This window comes from Callionymus lyra, chromosome 12, assembly GCF_982586985.1.
Source record: "Callionymus lyra chromosome 12, fCalLyr1.hap1.1, whole genome shotgun sequence".
Taxonomy (NCBI): domain Eukaryota; kingdom Metazoa; phylum Chordata; class Actinopteri; order Syngnathiformes; family Callionymidae; genus Callionymus; species Callionymus lyra.
The window spans coordinates 27,864,179-27,887,423 of NC_141829.1; the positions used below are offsets into that span (position 1 = coordinate 27,864,179).

General features: G+C 37.3%; 1 protein-coding gene across 1 annotated transcript in view; it reads right to left on the reverse strand.

Moving 5' to 3' along the window:
- The window catches only part of itgav (integrin, alpha V), a 34,725-nt gene extending 11,734 nt beyond the window's left edge, over positions 1 to 22,991 (reverse strand). Inside the window, exons 1-22 of the mRNA XM_087804163.1 lie at positions 22,621 to 22,991; positions 21,922 to 22,052; positions 17,391 to 17,482; positions 15,317 to 15,431; positions 14,939 to 15,000; positions 13,154 to 13,202; positions 10,533 to 10,655; positions 9,031 to 9,075; positions 8,916 to 8,959; positions 8,761 to 8,817; positions 6,553 to 6,605; positions 5,058 to 5,133; positions 4,730 to 4,859; positions 4,535 to 4,632; positions 4,282 to 4,375; positions 4,140 to 4,185; positions 3,520 to 3,627; positions 3,251 to 3,306; positions 3,009 to 3,163; positions 809 to 946; positions 666 to 733; positions 420 to 564 (exon numbers count right to left, since the gene is read on the reverse strand). Coding sequence (XP_087660289.1) covers positions 420 to 564; positions 666 to 733; positions 809 to 946; positions 3,009 to 3,163; positions 3,251 to 3,306; positions 3,520 to 3,627; positions 4,140 to 4,185; positions 4,282 to 4,375; positions 4,535 to 4,632; positions 4,730 to 4,859; positions 5,058 to 5,133; positions 6,553 to 6,605; positions 8,761 to 8,817; positions 8,916 to 8,959; positions 9,031 to 9,075; positions 10,533 to 10,655; positions 13,154 to 13,202; positions 14,939 to 15,000; positions 15,317 to 15,431; positions 17,391 to 17,482; positions 21,922 to 22,052; positions 22,621 to 22,787 — 2,052 coding nt within the window. The 5' untranslated portion in view covers positions 22,788 to 22,991. The remainder of the gene's footprint in view (positions 1 to 419; positions 565 to 665; positions 734 to 808; positions 947 to 3,008; positions 3,164 to 3,250; positions 3,307 to 3,519; positions 3,628 to 4,139; positions 4,186 to 4,281; positions 4,376 to 4,534; positions 4,633 to 4,729; positions 4,860 to 5,057; positions 5,134 to 6,552; positions 6,606 to 8,760; positions 8,818 to 8,915; positions 8,960 to 9,030; positions 9,076 to 10,532; positions 10,656 to 13,153; positions 13,203 to 14,938; positions 15,001 to 15,316; positions 15,432 to 17,390; positions 17,483 to 21,921; positions 22,053 to 22,620) is intronic.
- Positions 22,992 to 23,245: the final 254 nt, after the last annotated feature.

The following is a 23,245-nucleotide window of genomic DNA, read 5'->3' on the forward strand; positions in this document are numbered from 1 at the left end:
ATTTTATTATATATATTTTTTCTGATCTTTTTCTTCCTTATAACTTCCAATGACAACTTCAGCATGTGAATATTATTACTCAGAGTTACTGTATCCAAACAATCCATCTAAGGCAATATTAAAAGCAGGTTTTTACAAATGTCTTGTTGAAGGCTTTTCCTTGATTTTCTGGAACTCCTGTGTTGTTCTCAGTATTATCTTGACCTTTAAAGTATACATTTTATTGAATATTGATTGTTTAAGCGCTTTGTGACCCTGATCTGGAAAAGCGTTATATAAATACAAATTACTAACTTACTTACTAACTATAGCTGCATCTCAGAGTGAGAAAAGCTAACATTATATTAAAATATATTTTTTCAAAATATGAAATATTCAAACTGTTTTTATGAGGGAGTTGCTGAATGAATGGGACTTACCGGACCACGCACAACCTCTGTGAAGTCAGCTTGGTGTGGGGGATAAACATGAAGCTCTGCCTCATAGGCTCCCTCACCCAGGTTCTCAGCAGTAATCTTCAATGTCAGAGAATTATCATCTCCAATAAAGATCTGCTGCTGATTGCTATAATTCAGAGAACAAAGTCAACAGGGAAATCCAGAACACAGAACCAACAATATTAATGAGGCCGTCATATGTACATTTTAAGATCAACGAGTTCTTACCTCTTTACTGTCAACTTTAAATCAGGTTTACATATGTTGTCTTTCCCACAGTCCAACAGGATGTGACACTTAGGAAGTAATAAAGTAAAATTATTATTTCGAATTTCCTTTTGAAAAAAAAACATAACATGATCCTATTTTACCTGCTTAGTTATGTTGGATGGGGCTGACATATCCACGATAGGTAATAGTCCTGTTTGGTCTGCAGCAAGTTGATAGTCTAAACTGTACTCCATTACTACAGAGATAGGTGTGATCTTATCTCGAAATTCACGATCATCCTGAGATACAAATAAAACAGTATTGAGTCATTATCTGGAAGAGTATGAAGGACAATATATGACTTAAATATAAATAAATAAATAAATGTATACATTTCTAAATACATAACTAAATGTATAAATAAATAAATGTGGACCCAGAATTCCTGCTTCGATCCCGTTACTTATCATTTAATCATCATTTAACGCATTTTTCTTTTTTTAATCTTATTGTGATGCAGCTATTTATACATTTTGACATAAGCAACAATATGAGACATTGTTATGAGGAATAACTTAATATTGAATAATATGCTTACTCTCTTATTCTTTTTGTTTAAAATTGTTTATATTCTCAAATAATCTACACCAGAGAGTTTAGTCTGAAAGATGTACTACCTGAGAATGTATACGATTTGTATTATTAGAGATATTATGGTTGGCTCAAAAAGCTGTCCAGGAAATTAATATCTTATGTACTCTGATCACAAGAACAATGTAGCAGGACACAAATTTAAATGCAATACAACCAAATACATTCTACAAAAAATTTGCTGGATTTCTATCTAATCTAATTCCACATCTCTATGTGAACTTTAAGATAAAGCCAACAAAGCTATTTAAGAAGCTCTTGATGGGAGCTGTCCACCGTGGTGGTTCTGAAACTGAATCAATCTTTGCTAGGCCAGTCAATTACCCACCTGATTAACAGCCCCAAGTCAAACAAACAAGGCATTCACAGACTTTGGAAACGTCTTAAAGAGTAACAGGTAGAGCCTCTTTGAGTTAAATTAAATACTTTTCATTTATGTCTTTGAAATGCCACAGGTTTGTTTGTTGATTTTTTATTTTTAGTGTAAATAATTTGGTAAATAATTGTATTGTTTTCCTCTCCAGCCACTTTGAGTGTGTGCAGATGTTTGTGTAAAACTTAAACCTGTAATTCAATAAAAGGCTGTTTTTTTTCTTCATTTAGCATCGTTTTATTTGGAAAAGTGGAGGATCACAATTTCCCTGAAACGGCTTGATCACTAAGCACTTGTTTCGCCGAAAACCCTTCTTTCTAAGCGAAATATGTTCTTAAAACAAGAGCAAACAACCTTCTATTAAAGCTATCTCAAGGGTAAATCCTGAGAAGATCATAGAATTTAAGAGCTTCTTAATCGAATCTGGAAAACCAGGCCCTTGTCAGGTTCAGGCTTCTGCTTTCATGAACACTAAAATAGTTGGTATCTTTTAGGATTGAGTCAGTTATTTACTCATCTGTCATTATTGCCAGCTAGAGGCCAAGTTTACCTGCAGCAACTCTTTTTCCTTCTTCAACAGCAAGGTGAATCACCTTTATTTTAAAAGCTGCATCATTTGTATTTCTCTGTGTGTTTTCTATCATATGTGTGTGTGCATGATGTACAAAATCGAACTATCATTTTCTTGTTCTTGTTTAATGGTGGTTGACATCAGATATATTGCATCTGACCATTGAAATAAATCCAACTTTACATATGAGCCCTAATGCTGATTGCCTTTAATAGTACTAACACACATGTAAAATCATTATAGTTATATCCAGACACTTGCAGTTTCACCTGCTGTCAAAGGATGCTCTCATTTGCAAACTACAGGCCTATTTCAGACCCCCCCTTTCTAAAGATACACAGTTGCCACACAGCTCCAGGACTATCTCAAACATATATTTTGAAATAATTCAGTCAGATCCCAAAACCTCACATCCCTAGCATCAGGCTCTCCACCATGGGAGACTAAGCCTTCTACACGGCTGCAACACGAACTATGCAACAGCCTCCCAACCCAGCTGAGGGCTATTCAGGGCCCGGCTCTTTCATACAAAAAGCCATGATTGTTTATATGATTTTTAAACTTTGTCTTTTTGTTTTATTGTGTATGTTCTGTCTTGTTTTAGTGTTTTTAACGATCCAACACTGTAGCACTCGGAGACCTTGCTGATGAAAAGTTAATTACAAATAAAATGTATTATTACCAATAAAATTTATTATTATTATCATGTATCTATTATCTAAAACTACTGAGCTTATTATTTTTTTTATTTCATCATCAAACTTACCCTCAAAAACACCAACTGCTCTTCACAAGCTGGGGTTTTACCATTTGACACGGTCATGTTCTTTCCATATTGAAAAGTTTTGTTGTAAAGGAACAGGACACGTTTAGTTGTGTCCTTTTGCTTAAGACGGTCCAACATTAGGCTCACACGGAAGTCTGAAAAGGAAATCACTCAATGACTGTGGAGTAGTGATTGAGGGGCATGGTGCTATCTTACACCACTGACAGCAAGGCACGACTTACTTAGAAGCTCTGGAGCTTGAGTTCCAGTGGCCTTTATACAGTACTTAATCTTAAAGCTACAAAACAAGAAAAGGAAATTAATTTTTTAAACATGTTTGAAAAAAACTTGGTGGCTTTTCCAAAATAAAAGGAGAAACATCTGTCAATAATTACACATTTTTTGTGTGTTAATACATTTATTGAACATGATTATTTTTTTTAAAATCTCAGCTAAATGAGCAAAGGAAGCATAGGGATACGAGAGCTTGAGAGTTGATCATTGAACTTACCATGACACAGGCGTGTTTGAAACAGAAAGTTGGCATTTCTTTTCCTCTGGGTTGATAATCTGAGGAGTGATGTCTAATGTTGCGTTGACGCTAATAACAGGACGGGCTCTGAGACAAACCAAAAACACATTGCTCGCTTAGAAATTGTCAACTATATCAATAGGTGCTACGACAATATATTATTTTAAGTAAAGCTATTTTTATTAATTAACTTGAAATGTTTTATCATATCAAAATTGATCAGCTTCCACACAACAATTAAATGCAACAAATAAAAAATGAAATATGGGTTACTGTAAATAAAACAGAAGAATTACAGCTGAACACACCGCTAAGCCTTATTTCTATACTTTTAAACACAGCACTTTCACTAGACTACAATTAGATAGTATATGTGCCCGGCCAAATCAACAGGAGTGCTTTTTAGGCATACAAACCACTACTCCACGTCAACGGTGAGATAGATCCTATAAACTTCTATAAAGTCAGTAGGCGAAAAGTCAATTAAAGCAGAAAGGCTTTGATATCTGGGGAGGTCTTGCTCATTAAACTCCTCAGTCTTTGTGAGCAGGTTCAGAGATGCACATGCAACAAAAACATCACTAGCAGAATAAGTGTACCTGTATAGAACTGCTTTGTCTGCTCCAAATGCTCCCACTATTAAATCTGTTTAATAATAAAAAAATAAAAGTCAATACATTGATAAATGAATTAGACCAGACTGATGTCATACTACTAAGGACTATACTTTAATGCCTGTACCTGGATATCCATTCTGATCTATATCAGTATTTCCAGTCATAGCATATCCAAAGCTTGCAGGCATGTGGCTGGACGCCCACTTACCCTGAAGAACCTAGTTGAAAAAAGAAAAACAAATTTGTAGGTGTTAACCTTTCAAAATACATTTTTGCCATTCATTGTTAATTATTTTTTAAAACTTGATGTTTCATTGGTAACAGGGCAGATGTTCTTGCATTCCATCAAAAATGTAATGGTATTTTAAGTTATTAACCTGTGAAGGAGAAGTGCTGGGTCCATTTGGTCTGCCATTATGAATATAGACCAAGCCATTGTTTTCAGGTCCTCCATATGGAGCAGAAATGGCAACATCTAAAACAGATATAAATAAATATAGGAGTAAATATACAAGTGTCATGAAAGTAATTGGAATAAGAAGAAGCAAAGGATATATTTGCGACTGCGATACCGTTGTAGCCATCCATGTCCAAATCCCCAAGAGCAGCAATAGCAGAGCCATATCTAGCATATACCTCCGACCCTGTGAGTATCTGCGCTGGGTTAAAGGAAAATCCACCTTTTCCAAGATACACAAACACCTAAACGTGGAATAACACATGAACAGACAATGTAAAACTATACATTGAGCAAAATTAGCTCATTTTGTCCTATATTAACCTTCAAGTCATCAAACATGCTTACCAATGTAAATTATGGTTAGAAAATTTGAATTCATCATTTTATTTCATTCAAGTTTGTGAATATATGTCACGCTGGGGAAAAAAAACAGCTCATACCTCTCCCACCTCCCTCAATTTTCCATCAGAACCTCTGTCCATGAATAGTGGGGCACCAACCAGCAAATCTATCATTCTGTAAAGTATAAACAAGAACTAGATTTACCGATTGGCAGAAAGAACCCTTTACTTCATTTTAAAACGTTGTTACAATCAAACAGGAAGGAGTAACATTTTTTGCTGAAATGTATGTCCATTTGATTGTCGCGAACCATGCTCAGTTTTCTTTCTTTTAAGATTACTGATTAATGCACAATGACAAATACAAAGCAATAACCTGCATATAAAGGCAGATCATGAAGCATCCAAGGAGTTACAAAAATGATATAGTTACGATTGTATTTTATTTAATGATACTTAGTTTTGGAACGATCTTCTGTTCCCTCTGCGTTTGATGTCTACTGACTCCTTCAGAAGAAGAAGAATCTCAAGACCGTTTTAGTTTTACAGGCATTTTTTGCCATGTTTGTTGCCGTCTTGTCTTGGCCTAGTATTTATTAACTGGGTAATGTTTTGTTGTTTAAGAACCTTGTGATCCTGGTCTGTGCAAGGCGCTTTACAAATAATAATTACTTACTTACTCACTTAAACTAAAGGACTTTAGGGCACTTTGTACCACACATACATAATTCATATTAAAAGATGATGTTAATCTGATTTTGTCATTGTAATTGGTGTGTGGCTGGACAGTAAACTGGACTGGTCCTGCAACACAGACCATGTGGTGAAGAAACTTCAGAGTAGACTGTACTTTCTGAGGTGGCTACAACCATTCAACATCTGCAGGAAACTAAATGTTCTACTAGTCTGTGGTGGCCAGTGTCCCAGTTTCCATGCCCTTTATACTTAGATTTTGTAATCCTTGCAACCTTGTTCTTTTTATTGCTCTTGTTTTTATGAATCTATCGTCTGCTATGAACTAGAAAACCAACTTCCTGACACAGATCTCCAGAGGTATTATTAAAGTTTATCCATCCATCCATCCATCCTTCTATATAGATCGGTATAGACAAGTACAGCATGCACTGCAGAAGACGGAGTATTTGTATAAATATGTATAGGTATACCAGCTACTCAAACACTGAACTTTATTCAACGTGATAAAACATACCTACATCATATGTAGGTAGAGTACGTGTTGAAGTAAAGTAACTGTCAAAAAGACAAACAAAATAACAAAATAGAACAGACAGATGATCGAGAGATGGACAGATAAAAACTTTATTGATTTCAGAGATAGATGTAGCTATAAACAAATGGCTTGTAACAAAATGTGCATGGCGGTATGAAAAGAATCCACTGTGTGGAACTTGCACTATGGTAATGCAAAACCCTAATAAACGTTGACAAATTGCTTTGCACACAGATAGTCAAGCACTTAAGAAATGTTGCCAATTATTGAATATATATTTTTGTAGCAACCAATTTTTGTATTGCTACCTCATAAGCAATCCTCCCTACTATAATAATTAATGTCTGAAAATCAAAGACTCACCCATCTCTATTCACATCAGTAGCAGCTACTGAATGTCCAAAGTATGCAGCCATCTAAAAAACAAAAGCAGACAAATAATGAATGTTTCACAATGTTGGTCGTGTGGGGGTAGCAAAATCTCCACAGCCACATCATCCAGCTCTTTACAAGGCCCCAAAGCAGGCCAGCTGAGAGAGACAAACAGCAACCTCTGTAATTTTTGGCATACATTGTAAAGATATGTTCTGTAGCTTTTAAGAAAACAATTTGGAAGAAACAAATTCCCAACAAAGAAAGTATATTACCTCATATCATATGTGCCAAAATGATTGGGATCCCTTTTGTTAATAATTTGTACACCCCCCTTTGTACAAGTCCCTAATGTTCTCCTATAATGCTTCACAGGATGGAAGAATACAGAAAGAGGGATCTTTCCCTCTCCTCGGACAATCACTTAATCACCAAGCAACCTTGGTTCAGATCACTCCACAAGTTCTCAAAGGGGTTGAGGTCTGGGGACTGGGATGGCAATGGGAGGAGCTTGATTCTGTGACTGGTGAACCGTTTCTGTATAGATTTGGCCACATATTTAGGGTCATAATCTTGCTGAAAGACCCAGTAATGACCCATCTTCAAATTTCAGACAGAGGCTACAATATTTTGATTCAAAATGTCCTAGTATTTCAAAGTGCTCATGATTCCATGAACCCTTACAAGGTTTTAAGGGCCTTTGGAAGAGAATAAGACCCACAGCATCACCTCTCCCATACTCGACAATGGGCATTAGGGTTGTTCAGAAAAGCTCAATCTTGGCCTCATCTGACAAAAGCACACCGTCCCAGATGAAGTCCTTGTACCGCTTAGCAAACTCCAGATGTTTGTATCTATGATTGTGAGTGAAGACTTATTTTTTTCTGTGGATGCCTCACAAACAGCTCGTTGGCGTGTAGATAGCAACCCAAAATTCTACCATTGGTTGGGATACTTTAACATTGAGCATTGGATAACTTTTTATTTCTCTTAGCAGCGTCCTCACTGTGCATGGTGTCAACATAATCCTTTGTCCTCAACCAGGCTTGTTTACGACTGTTCCAGTCGTTTTAATCATAACTTAAAAATAAAGCAAAAATATATACAAATAAAACATCACTTAATTATCCCTTTGAGAGTAGATATGGGCAGATACAGGCAAGTCTGACTTGTGAAGGTTGACGCATGTCTGCCTTAACTTGAATGGTGTTTTCCTTTGACTTTCCCATGGTGAAGAGTGGATAAGAAAAATGGTCTCTGCATCACGTTCTCCAAAGGGAATCAGGATGTGGTTAATTACTTAAAAAATGTAAGAATTGCATGGATGTCCTACTAAAAATGGGAATACACTTAAAAACTAGAAAATGAATATACAAAAATATTCAGATGAATCTGTGCGTTCGCAAAAAGGCAAGCAGTTTCCCTTGTACATCCAAATCAACATGGAATTCACAAATACTTTATTTACAGAGGCGATCTGTGGTTAATTTAAAACATATTAAGATGAAGTTTAACAGGAATAACGACAAATCAGTAACTTAAAGTGCTTAGTAGTGATGATGACGGTGAAGATTGTCTGATTGTCTCCAAGCTTCAAGCATGGAGCTCTGAGCATTAGAATTTGTGGCTAACCTGTACAAAACACATTTCAAGAACATCTGTGACTAATTTTGTTTGTTACAACAGTGTTGAACCAAGGTACACTTTTTTCATTAAAATGTGATACGGTGTTTTAGTTGTAGTGATTAACGTTTGGCTTTAAATTTCACATGTTCTTGAATGCACCATAGTAATCCAATTGTCATTGAATGCATCATTGATGTCAAAGAGGTGCAAAGAAAATAAACTGACATCGTGTTCCTTACAGCCAATCTAATCCACACATTAATTGTTGATTAATTAAAAAAATATATACAATAATAAAATAAATGTCTATTCAACAATTTTATTAATAAAAGTAGCCTCGTGTTAAGAGTAAAAAAATGAAAAAAAAATCTGCCAATTGATTGAGCGATTGATTGACCGTCAATGTTGCATATGAGATTATGTTGCTCTGCTAAGGACGAAGCCTGAAGTAACTAGTAAAGAACCCATATCTATGACAGTTAAAAAATAAACTTTTTATGGTTTTGGACAAATTAATTAGTTACAGCAGTCATAACCACAGCTATGACGCAATTACTCCTGATATAAACTAACCTGAGTTCCTGTGAAGTTGACCATAGACTCCATGTTGTGGCCATTGAAGATGTTAACCTAAATGTGAAAAAACAGAGCACATTAGTTAAATAGGAGAAACAATTTAAAAATCAAATACTTGGCAAAGAAAAACATTGTCTTTTTCTGCTACTTACATAACCCAGGGCTTTCTCGCCACGTGGAACTCCAGTCACATAATCTTAAAGAAAACACCACTGAGTCAACACAAAAAAATTGCATTAGGTATAGAAAAGCAAACATCCCCCTTACCATCCTTTCCATCATCATTAAAGTCACCCACTGTCACAGAATAACCTGTAAAAAAGGCATTGACAAATTAAGTGTTGGACAAGAGAGGTGCTATAAAATCATGCCAGTACAATAATGTACTACAATGACTGCAATTTGTTTAATGTAATCATGATAATGAAATATACATGCATATACAAATGATGATGAAAAATGGTGATTTGTTAGTTAAAATCATTCAATGAATTCCCTTAAAAGAGGAAACTAGAGGAGGTTGTGTACTGACAATAAAGTTGTGTCAAGGAGCTTCAATCTCCACTGGGAAGTGAGCTGGTTATTTACAATAGTTAACACAAGCATATGAATTTTGGATGATACTTAAAAGCGACTTGTTACACATTAAAGATTTTGATAATTCCTCTTTAGGGTTGTGAGCACTAGACCTCAGCTCTGATGAATAACTGTCATATTAGAAATAAGAGATGATGCAAGTTAATTTTCACATGTTGCATATCTCATAAGCATAACGGGTGCTGGAGTTAGCTATAGCCACTCCGACATAGAAATGTTTCAATAATTATTTAACCATATTAATGGAGTATAAAAATAGTGAGAGCAGGAGTAAATGACAATCCTTTTCAGCATTAAGCAACACTAAACTTAACTCGGTTGTACAAAAACTGTTCTTGGTATTCGATAACATTCATTTATTACAACTACAAACTATTGATCAAAGTTTTGAATAGGTCTTTTGATATTTCTTCACCCTTGGGTTAACCCATAACCATGTCTATTTTTGTCAGAACAGAGGGCGTACTTAAGAAACATCTTTGAAAATTCACCAAAGTATTCCCGAATAATAATACCAAATATTCTGTACATTTCCATCATATCAACCCAAAAAAATATATTTATTTTTTTTTACCAACAAGTGAACCAAAAAGTAGGCCGGAGAAAAGTTACTTCACCGGCACTGAAAGCTTTGATGAAGCATCCAGGGATGTTGCCAAACCAGAAAAGGAATGCAATATCTAACAGGGTCATAGGTCTCAAATGGCTTCCTTGAAAAAACTCAAAAGTGACACAATAACCAGTTGATGAAACCGCCTTATTTACAACTTTCATAAAAAATGGATTGATTCACAGTTCTAGAGAAGGGAGGGGTGAAAATGTTAACTTGGCTTCATCATGATAGTCAGAAGTTCTTGCCTACTGTAGGTGATGATTAAGATTCAAGAGTCAGACAGCATTCAGTCACATGCCAAAGTGAAGAAGACAGAATTCTACCATAGTCAAAAAGCACTGCTCGGTGTCATTAAACCTGGTAATAGTTTTGAACAATATTATTTATCATTTATTTATTATTATCTGCTTGTTTTTTTACATTTATAAAACATTAGCTTTTCAAAAACACAACGTAGGTCTCATGAAAGAATAGGATATGAATTCATAGTTAAGAGTTTTACGAATATTATTTTAATGATGTTATTTAAAGGAAAGGGATGAATAAATGAGCAAGATACCAAGGTAACTGTCATCATACTGGGCACCGGCGGACTTTGTTGACAGGGTATTTCCGTATGGAGTGATGTAATCATCGTTGTATCTGGCAAATATCTCGGTGACATCATCGGAAATAAGCTGGCCTAAAAAAGAAGAAGAAAAAAACTAGATCAGAACATAAAGACATTAAAACCTCTTTAACAACATGTTTTTATCAAGGTCAAACTTAATATTAAGTTCAAAAACATTCAACAGAGTCACAGCAAGAAGGTTTTGAGTAAGATCCCAGCTTAAGGCAACTATCTAATAGCCGTTTATAACAACAGAGTTGTATTGTGCATTCAAGAAATTGTTAAGATAAAGAGAGTATGCAGTCGATGCAGTCCTTATTTTTACAGTACTAAACTTAAGGTTAACCAAATGCTTTGTCCCGATTCCAGAAAAAAATAATTACATTCACTATTATACTAGTTTGATATTTAACTTAGCACTTGACTGGACTACAGATATTACTCACGTGCCTCATATGAGGGGACAGAATTACTCCGAATTGGAGTGGAATAACTTCTTTACCAGATAATGTGCAAAGAAGGCTTTGATGTTGTTTGCAGTCAATTGGTGCATCATGAACCCACCCTTATATTGGAAACCATTATGCAACTTTTAAATGCAACCATGATAAGTAAGTAAGTGAGTCATTTTTATTTATATAGCGCTTTTCCAGACCAGGGTCACAAAGCGCTTAAACAGTCAAAGGGAATAATCAGAATCAGAATTATTTTTCAGTGCAAAACCACCAAATAGGAATGTATCTTGGTATTGTGTGCAACAATATACTTGAAATAAATAAAACAGTAAAACTATTTACATAGAGCAGATTAAGAGATTTAGAGTGTGTTTTTACAAGTTGTCGTGAGAGGTTCTGGTCCCAATTGTCTCGGAAGGGTCGGCTTTGATCTGACCTGCATGTCCCGGGGTTCTGAAGACATACAGGTCTTGAAGAGATGCTAGTCTACAGCCAGCTTCTCAGCAGCAGGCAAAATGGGCTGCAGTCTGTTCCTGTCCCTGGTGATGGCGCTGGATTACCAGACATAGATGAATGAGGTGAGGATGGACTGGATGATTGCCGTTTAGCGCTGCAACAGCATCTCAGTCGGCAGACTGTTCCTTCATCTGCCGTAAGAAGAACATCCTCTTTTGGGCCTTCTCGACAAGAGAGCTGATGGTTTGCTTCCACTTGAGGTCTTTTGTGATGGTGGTGCCCAGAAAACGAAAGGGGTCCACAATGGAAAAGGGAGTGGGGGAGTCTGCCAGGGTGAGGGGCGATGGCGGGGCTGTGACTCGCCTGAAGTTGACGATCATCTCCCATGTTTTCTGGGCGTTGCGCTCCAGGTTGTTGTTGCTACACCAGGACATGAGTCGATCCATCTCGCTCCTGAAGGCAGAGATGGAGGTGAAGCAGTTGGTGTACACAGAGAAGACCCAGGGGGAACACAGCCCTTTCCTCGTTGAGGATCCGAGAGTCCAAGACAGTTGTCCCCAGCCTCACGTGCTGCCACCGTCAGGTTAATGATCCACCTTCAAAGGGAGTTGGGCACGTTCTGGGGAGTCCAGATGCTTCACAACAAAGCGGAGGGCCAGGTTAACCGTGTGATCTAAGGACCTGTTCACCCTGTAGGTGAATTGCAGTGGGTCCAGGAGGAGGGCAGTGAGTGTTTTGAGGTGCTGCAGTACCAGGCGCTCAAAGGACTTCATGACTACAGCCTGGAGCCATTCAGTCCGGTCATCCTGGGTTTCATGGGTACAGGAATGATGATTGAGGATTTAAAGCAGTGACGGGACTTGACAGGACTCCAGGGACGTTTTAAAGATGTCAATGAAGGCCACAATGAATGATGCAAACTCATGCGGATAGTAAAGAAAGAAAGAAAGAAAGCTAAAGCTAAAGAAAGAGGCCTACCAGGCCTTTTTGGCCAGGGTGTGGGAGGAGTTTCGTGTACTATGAAGAACGACTTCCATGCGGCATCAAAGAAGTTCTGGACGGTCATAAGGTGTCTCAGGAGGGGGAGGCAGTGTACTGTTGATACTGACCTCTTCTCGACCTTTTTGATCGTTGGAAAGTATACTTTAAAGTGAGTGGATGTGTGGATCAGCTCTATACCTTTGGTGTCACTCCGGGAGTTCAGTCGGGGGTGCTCTGGGAATATCGGGTATCAGATACCTTTGTTAAGGGTTAGCCGTTCTCTGTAGGAACGGAGTCAGAGACTAGTTCATTTCAACTGAGGGTTGGACTCTGTCAGGGCTGCCCTTTGTCACAGATTTTGTTCATAACGTTTATGGACATAATTTTCAATGAGGGGCTCCGTTTTTTTTGCAGATGGTGGAGGTGGCTTGGGCATCTGATTAGGGTGCCTCCAGGACACCTCACTGGTAAGGTGTTCACCAGTTGGAGATCAAGGGGCAGACCCAGGACGCGCTGGAGAGACCGTCTCCCAGATGGTCTGGGAACGCCTTGGGGTTCACCAGGAAGAGCCAGATGATGTTGCCGGGGCAAAGAAAGTCCGGGCCTCCCTGCAGAAGCTGCTGCCTCCCCAACCCGAACCCAGAAAAGCGGAGGTCAACGAAACAAATCAAAACTCACCCTGCCAGTAGAAGCTTCCAGGTCCCCCAACCACAACTCTGTTGTTCTTCTACCAAACAAAAAAAAATGCATCACTCAGCTTCATTCTCATTGACAAACAACACAGCCACAATCCAAAACTGGCTGCAGCTCGACACTGTGGTCTTGTCACAGTCAATATCTTATTTCACACAACTAAAAATATCTATCCATCTATCTATCTATCTATCTATCTATATATATACACACACACTTTATATATAATATTTGAGGATATTTATATTACGAAATACCACATCCAACATGTAAATATCCTATCTAATCTTGTCTTCATTTTTAAAGAATCTGGAGAAAGTGGTTGTGAGTCAGCTCTGTGATTACCTCCATGAAAACGATCAATTTGAATGTGTCAGTATAGTTTTTAGGGAACACCACCGCACAGAGACTCGCCTAGTAAAAGTTAGAAATGACCTGTAATTGCCTCGGACCATGGCCTTGTTTCAGTTCTTGTTCTTCTAGACCTGTGACCAGTGTTGCATTTGACACTGTTGACAACAAAGTTCTACTGAAGTGACTAGAAAAGCAAATATGCATAAGTGGAACTGATCTAAACTAGTTTAATCTTATCCATCAGACAGAAAGCATTATGTACACGTCAACCAGCTCTCATAAACACACACTAAGGTCAGCTATGGTGTGCAGAAGGTTCTGTTCTTGTCAAATCCAATCCACAACCTATATGCTTCCACTAGGGAACTTGATATTAGACACTAAATAAACTTTCACAGTTATGCTGATGACACTTACCTGGTTTTGACAACAAAGCCAGATGAAAGGAATCAGCTAATACAGCTACAATCCTGCATTACAGAAATCAAGTCCTGGATAACCCAAAACTTCCTTTTACTGAAATCGGACAAAACTGAGGTTCTAGTTGGTCCACATCTCAGAAAATTCATAACTTATGATCTAGCTTTCCTAAATGGACGTGTTCCTCTTGCTAGCGCCACTGTAAAGAATCTTGGTGTTTGCTTTGACGAGGAATTTATAATCTAACTTAACCTTTCGATGCTGCAGAGAAACTCATCCATTCTTTTGTTACCTCCAGACTGGACTATTGTAACTCTCTTCTGTCAGGATGTTTAAAAAAAAGTCTCTCAGAAGTCTCATTCAGAACTCTGCAGCTCCGGTCTAAGACTAAAAGGCACGATCACATTTCTCCTGTGCCGTCGACTTTATATTGGCTTCAAGTAGAATTCTGAATACAAAACACAAATCCTTCATTTAACCAACAAAGCTTTACGTGGTCTAGCACCAACATAAATCACAGATTTAATCCAAACTTATCAACCTTCTAGGGCGCTACGATCCTTTAACTCACATCTATTAATTATTAATTATTATCATTATTCAAACCCACATTTTTCTTCTCTCCCAGAGCTCCAGGGCTCGACCTTGAGAGCTGCTGCTGGATCCAGGATCTCCACAATGTCAATGATCCAGATTTCTCTCCAGCACCATCCATTGGCCCCAACTATACATTCTCCTCTTTTCTCTCACTGTATCCGCCCTCACTCCCTTTTCTCTATCCGTCATAATCTTTCTCATCATGATGGCTGATGGGGAACCTCTCACTTACCCCTTGACTGCATGTAACTAATCCAAACACCTTTGAAGGTTACATGATATTATCTTAATGACATTATTCATGAACACATGTCAAATGTAACTAAATGAGAGACAAACCAATCTTCTTATCAAATACTTATACAATACTTAATACAATACTTTGTATATGACACAAACCTTGAGAAAATTGGCACTGAATCCTGCTTGGCAAAAGCCCTGGCCCTCTGGAGAGTTTGCATCTGGGTGGAAATATATTACAACATTTGTGTCAGAAAATATACGTAGAATTTTGAAAGAATAGCAACTTCAAAAAGACCAAAAATATTTCATATTTTTCTGCTGAAACTTAAAACGAAGTTTAAAAAAGCAATCATTATGAAAATTAAGATTTAATTAGCATTTTCTTTTTAAAGCATCATGAAATCAGGATTCTTTAAATTTTAGCCAACAATACTTTTTAATTCTCAATCATGATGGTCCGATTTTACATTCAATAAACTGAGTAAATTAAAGCTTATTTTTCTTCACTAAATATTTGATCAGATATGAACAGACTTGATCTGCAAGGTGAGTATTCCACAGTTTTTTCTCCCTTCTTCAGAAAACAAGTTCCTACTGGCTCTCTCTCAGAAATGCCAAAGGTTGACCACTGGTACAGAGGGGCACAGGCCTGTGGAAAAAACATAGAGAATTTTATTTCAACATTTAAAAAAATGTAATGAAATAATGCTGTTCACAATTGAAACAATAGTTTATTAGATGCTGATAATTTTACTATTTGCTTTAAGGGTTTTAAGTTTGTGGGATCTTTTAAAATTTTGCATTCCAGGGGCTTAAAGTTGAATCACTGTTAAGGTTTTAAGAGATACAGACGTTTTAAAAACAATGCGGGTCCAAACATGAAACTAACCAGAACAAAAAAAATAATATGCATGTCATCAACACTGTATGGTTTCATTCATGTCTTTATCGATTTCAACCTACATGATGGTTAGTACTAGCACTACTTTGATAGCTTTGGATGAAAAGCACGTGCTCAATAATCTATCGTCAAATGGAATGTTGCCCAACTCTGTTATGAAAACATCTCTAATGATGCTTATGCCTAGCATAATCTGAAAAGCCGACTAAAATAGACATCGGAACTGACTACACACCCAGTTTAGCACAGAAGCATTAAAGTCTAACTAGTGTCCGATTCGCACGGGATAAGTATTACGTGGGGACCTCTGGTAATTTGTAATAATTGGGAGAATGTCTGAGTTTTAATCCCGTGTGAATGCGCCTGGTCTCTGATTTGTAACGTAATAATTCCGCCGCAAATTACCTACTGTAATTCGCCAAACAAAGACGTCGGGTGATAATACTAATCCTGTGTGAATCTGAATGTCAGCGTTTGTTATTCTGAATGCCGCATGCCACTTTAACGGACTTCTAGGCACTCGCCATTATGATAATATTTACTTACGCCGTTTTATTTTGAAGGGGTTGAAAAGGAAGAAGACCGAGTTCGTTGTTGTTGTGGGCGTCTTCCACATGACGAAAATAGAGAATACGTGCGTGCTGCACAGCCACAAACTAAGTTCCAGCCTCACTGTTCCCCAGACGAATACACTCGGTTACACTAAAGTATCAGACTGTGTCTCTTCTGTAAGAATAATTTTGGGGCAAATTAATGGGGCAGCGCTATTACTGTTGAGCGGCTGCACAAGTTGGCGAGAGAAACGAAAAAAAATAAAAGGTTGTCCACTTATCTTCTCTAAACGAAGAACGCTTGGTTACACTTACTTTCTAATTGTGCTTCTTTTTTAGATCTGTATCTCTAGGTAATGTCAGTAAAAATAACTATTTTACAGACGTCGCGTATCCCGTGTGAATGCACTTAAAATAACACAGAGGAGTGGGGGTAATTTACAAAACACCGAGGTCCCCAGCTATTACTTATCCCGTGCGAATAGGGCTTATGACTGAATCATCGGTGCGCAAATACATGCATGAACGTAAGCCCACACACTCAATCACATACACAAAATCAATTATGTAGTTCAACTTAAGGGTCAACAAAGACTTTTATTGTAAGTAAGTAAGTCACATGCAAGCTTACACACACATGCACTACACTAGGTCAGTTACTAACAATATTGCAATTGATAATTTAATACTTTATCAGAGTTGATGGCTGTTATGGCCCAATATTTTTCTTAACAATTAAGCATTAGCCTAGAATTAATACTTTGATATAATCATACCATCAAAAAAAAGATATGTTAGTTTTATGTCTGTGAGATTTTAGCAAATTTGGCATATAGTTGAGTCACTGACTACATTGATTTAGTTTTTGGAAAAAAAGTGTACCAGTGTCTCTGAATTGCTCAAAAGCACAACTGTAATGACTCACAGGACACTATAGTCATTGCAGTCTGAACACTTTAATATGAATGTTTTGTACCACCACATGGGAAAAAAAACAAAACAATTTTCCTAGATGAATAAAATTGTTTTAATTATTAACATATTTTACAAATATTACTATGGTTATAATTTTCATCATACCCATTATTATTTTTATACACCTTTATCTGTAATTAATAATACAATTAACGATGACTGACATTTCTTCTGATCTTACCAGAATGTGTTCTCCATTTGATCGAACTGATGCACCAAACCACTGTTTGGATTTAAATTCCATTTGATCTCCATTAGCATTCTTGCGATCTCCTTCAAAAGAAACAGAAAAGGAACAATTTATTTTAAGAAAAGAGTTTTATAAATGAATAGAGGAGAAACCAGCAATATAAATAGTTTTTCTAATGTATAATAGCATTGTGTCCATCCTGTGGTGAGGTACCAAACAACATTGTTTTATTAAGAGGAAGTTCAAGCTTATTTGTTGTTGTTGTTGTTCTGGTACATATGTATTAGACCTGATAGAACCACAGCTACAAAGCCTTCATTTTTGTGAGTAATCTTCGTAACATTTAGAAAGATATATTTTTTGATTCTTGTTTGAATAATACAGTTTTAACTTGCTCTTTATTACCAGTCCAGCTCTAGTCCCCTGCCAAGGGGTTGCGATAACATCACTGTGGCAGTAAAACATTCTCTTGGAGACAGAACCTTGAAAGGACAAGGCTCCAGGCGTGTGCTTATGCATGCGAGTGTGTGCGTGTGTGAGAGAGCACACAGTACAGTAGTGTTAGCTGTTAGCTGTACCCATTTGAAGAAGGGGTAAGAGGGAACCCCCAGCCACCCCCAACCAAGCCAGAGGGCCCAAGCCCAGTCAGCAGGATTCAGGCGCAGTAGCGGCCATAGCCTGCAGGAGTCCTGGACCTGGCAGGCAGATAACCATTGGCGCCCGCCATGAACCTTAACCCCTACGAAAAAGCAGGCCAAACCCAGGCAGCCCTGGCGGTAAACATAGGCTAGGAGCAGCTAGCAGATGACAGAGGAAGCGAAGAGGGTAGGCACCAGGGGCAGGCGCCAGAGTGCGAACCTGCCCAGGACAGCCAGCAAACCAGTCAGAGGACAGAATACCTGGGTATGCCGCATCCCCTGCCCACAATAGAGGACCATAAAAAAAAAGACTGTTTGTTTACAACTGTAATTAAAGTAACTAAATGAACCCTCTCTGTTCATTTCAAAGTACCGGTATGCTAAATTTGCCTTTATCCTAATAGTGGCTTTATAACTTTATCGTAACAATCACAAAGAAAATGCATTTTACTGTAAAGTTTATTATTTTTTGTACTGGAGAAAAATGCAGTCTGAGTTGGTGCTCATCCCATTTGGAGGTTGGCAGCAGGTATTTTAAAGAGAAGTTAAAACTGTGTCGATGGTGATCAATAAACTCTTTGGTCCCAATAGGTGAACAAACAAAAATTGCAATAAGTATGTCATCAACAGTGTATGGTTTCATTCAGGTTGTTCTTGGTTTCAACCTACTGTACATGATAGTTAGTGCACTAAGGTAGCTTTGGATGAAAAGTATTTGCTCATAATCTGTTGTGAAATGAAATGTTGCCCAAATCTGTTATGAAAAACAAACATAATCTGATAATTCACCCAGCCCACTATAATAGACATTGGAACAGACTACACACCCAAGTTAACACAGAAGCACTAGCATTAAAGTCTGACTAGGACTGAATCATCGGTGCGCAAATACACACACAAACGTACGCCCACACACAAAATAATTTATGAAGTTGAACAAAGGCTGTTATTGTCCCATTCAAGCTAACACACACATGCACTACAATATGTCAATTACTCACACTATTGACATTGATAATATAATATTTTATTAAAGAGAGTGTGTTGCCATTATGGTCCAGTGTTTTTTAGCGTTTTTAATATATCGCACATAACCCTTGAATTAATACCATTATATAACCTACCAATACAACCATGAATATATGTCTACAATCAAAACATTTCTGTTCTTATTTTATTTTGTATGATGACTTTGAACAATAATGTAAATATGACAACTAACTTGTCAACCAACCATTAAAAACATTTTTACAGCCTGTAATTTTGATGACACGGTTCATGCAAAATGTCCAACGTAAATAGTTGAAACAATTTCAATAAAAAAAACTATTCTATTCCTTCATTTACAACAAGTACCTGCAATACTCAGCAAACATGTCCTCGCATGCCCCTCACACCAAACATTCCACAGAGTGAGCCAACAAGAGCAATCAGCAGTTAATAATAAATAATTCATTCAACAGTAAAATGTATTTATTTGTTATTGTCAAGATAAAGTTATAAAGTCATTTTTAAGATAAAGGCAAATTAAACATCCATTGAAATAAACAGATAAAGGGTGTATTTACTTACTAATTACAGTTGTAAACAAGCATAATATATCTACTGCAAATACTTTGAAAACTCCTGCAAAAACGTGGTAAAAGGTGTATATAAACATATGTCTTTCTTGCTTGTTCTGCTCGGCATTAAAAAGTCACGAGAATATTTGAAAAATCAAATGAATAGAAAATCAAATCAAATCGCAACCACTGTAATATAAAAATCGCATTTTTTTTAATATCCAAAATGCGATTAATCTTTCAGCTCTACTTTGAGCGCATGTTCTCCTGATGGTCTGAGTAAAATCACCTTTTAGTCTGTGATTCTCTCAGTTTTGTTCCAGACAGCTTGTTGTCTGAAGCTAACATTAACACGGTAAGAAGCCAAGTGGGTTCTGATTGAGTTTTAGTCACGTTGGCCATTGTGCTTGAATGCTATAAGGGCTTGGGAATTTCAACATGAACTAAGCGCGCCGCTGCTCCGTGACGTCAAATAATGGATTTTATGCTCTAATAATTGATATTGCAAAAGTTTTAGGAAATCAATTCATAATAAATCAAGTCCTAGTGTCATACTTAATAAACATAACCTTTCCAGCAATAACCTCTGCTAACAGTTCCAGTCAAATTTTAGTTCTCATCACAGCATTCCTGTGTAGACAGTAGACAGGGAGCGCTTGCAATATTTACTCGTAGTACTTCCAGTCTGTTTAGCATTTTAGCCTGCTACAAACAAGCAACCAATTCCCCTTGTCATTGTATAACAGGAGGAACATCACAGATGAGCAGCATGGACTTATTTGGAGGTTCTTAAGTGTGTCTATTTGGACCATTCCCTGCAGTTTTTCCATCCATCCATCCATCTATTAAAATCGATACACATTTGCCTTTATCTCCAAAATGATACAAATTTGATGGACAAATGTTGACCTTAAGTATGCTTTTCAAATGTAATTAACCACATATAAGTAAGTAAGTAAGTAATATTTGTAGAGCGCTTTTCTCTATAACAGTATTATGATCTTATCACTGCTCGTGTTTCCTCACCGCTTGTGTAGAATTAAACAGAGATGTCTCAGTGCCAGGTACTACTAGACCGTAGAGTAAACCACCTTTGACCTTGATGGTAAAACATTTGTCCGGAGCATATTATAGTTGGGGAACCTTTGGAGGAGGCAAATTAACAGCTTGTGTAACTGGAATGGCGCTATAACAACAACCTCACAGTCCCCATATCCTAAGGTTAATCTGGGTGTCAATCTATTTCCTCTTTGCTCAAATCAATCAAATAACCAGTGTTGTCCTACCCTGGCTCCTGGGCCCCTATCAAATGAACAATACATTAACCATCTTGATTTTTAAAGCTCTGCACCTTATCCTTGCCCCATCTACCTTACATCGTCAAGGCAGGTGGGGCATAAACGGTCGGGAATGTAATTAATCTTCCTCCATCAACCTTATCATCTCTCCTGCCCATATGGCCACTGTGGAGTCCAGAGATTTCAGCTGCTTTGCCACTGCCCCTGGAACTCCCTCCAACCATAACACCGACATACTGTCCCAGTTTTAAATATGATCTCATAAACCAATATTTCTAAAGAGGCCTTTTCGCTTTGATTCATGGGGTGATGGAAAATGTATATGTTTAATGTATCCAAGAGGTTCAAAAGCGAGTCAACTGGACTGTGTAGCATTTCTAGAAAGACGTTTCCCAGCTCATCCAAGCTGCTTCTTCTGTTCCAAATGAACTGGGGTTAGGAGCCAGTATACATCCTGCTAAGGGGGCGAGCAGAGAACAACAGGGAGGGGTTACCCTCACTGTCCAGCAAGGTGTGACGGCTCGGATAACCATGACCTTGATGAATGAGAACCTTCAGCGACAGAACGTTTAATGTATTTTATGTCTGGTAACCTTTAAACATATGTCTTACTGTTGTTTTTTACTGTTGCTTTTAAATCTGTCTTGTGCTGTGAAAGGCACCTTAAAAAAAAGGAAGTATTATTATTAAATGAACTGAATTATAAACTCCTCATATAAAAAGTCTTTTCATGAGTTCCTTTTTTTGTATTTGTGTTTGTACTCTTCCAGTGTGTAATTACAAGTAATCAAGGCATCATTGTCATGTTTTTATATATAGAATCCATTTACTCTATAGAAGTGCAATAAAAAAAAATACCACATGGGACAGGTAATGTGAAAAAACGTTGGTTACCTGGTTACAACCCACAATAAACCTATTAAAGCAATACTTTTATGGATCCTTTAGGAAAGATTTTAAGATTATTTGCTATATTTGCTTTTGTTAAATTTGATTTGAATGACTTGTTTGAAAAAAAGGTTACCTGAGATGTCAAACTGCATCTGCTCACAAGACGTTTTGCTTTTCCAAGGACAATTGTATACAGCTCCTCTCTCCACAATGTCAGTGGTATATGAAGCATTGGCCCTGGGTGCACCGATCAAAATGTCTGCTCTGAGAATGAAATGGGAAACCAAGGAAAGGTATGAAGATATCAGATAGACAAGATATTTTTCCTTTATTCTTTTAACAGTTGGGATGTTTTAGGATGGACTGGCATCAGACTATCAAAACAATATCAAGTAAACAATTTAATATTATACCATTTAAACCAGTCATAATGCTATAGATTTATATAACAACAATTTGTTACTCCATTGATAGTGTGCACAACATACTAACAACACTAAGAAAAACAGGTCCTGTTCTGTTTGGCAAATGGGACTGATGGGTTAGTTATGATCAGAGCCAGTACAACTCAAATGTAAAATCTAGTGTTGAATCATAAGCCCTTACTGGTAGCACAATCACAAATGTATGATTTTACACGTAACCATAGTCATTATAGTCATATGTAGTGATTTTGTGTAATTCAAATTGAGGTCAACAGTTTCCCAACTGACTTGCAAATTACTTCTGTGTTAGTTTGAAAAAACAACGTTTACAAGTATATGGTTTTTAACGTGGCCTACACACAACTTTATGTAGTGTACATGATTAGCAATGAAGATCGAGAGCATACCTTTTGTTATTGGCAGTTTTGAAGAAATCTACAGAGAAACCGAAGTAGCTTCCATCGGGCCCCGAATAGACGGATGGGTTAGTTACATCCAAATTGAAAGAGTTCAACAACTGGAAATGGAAACTTGTCAGACAGCAGACGATGAGCGCAGCCCATCCTAGTGCCATGGTGGACCCACTTCAGCGAAGCTTACGTTTTGAGGTTAGCCGGAATGTTTAGCTAAGCTAACTTCTCGTTCTAAAACGGCATCAACCGCCCTGGATGTTGCTCTGTGCTACCGCGTTAAGCCGTTGCGAAAATAGATTTCACTTCTTGCAACTACTCCATCCGACTTCTCCAACAAAAAGAGAGAAGTAAACGGGCCAGAGTCCACCCCTACCGGTAATTTCCCTGTAAGTACTACTGCGCATGCGCTGGATACTAGTTCGTAAGGCAAATACTATTCGACAACCTTTACTTTTTTTTGGTACTTTAATTATTTTACAACACATATGTTTGTATGATTTGCTTGTAGGGCACAATTATTTTTTTTAAATACATCTATAATAAAGTAAAGAAAATATAGATAGATGTTATACGTTTTAAATATGGCATTAACGCAGCAATATTACGAAGCCCCAGACAT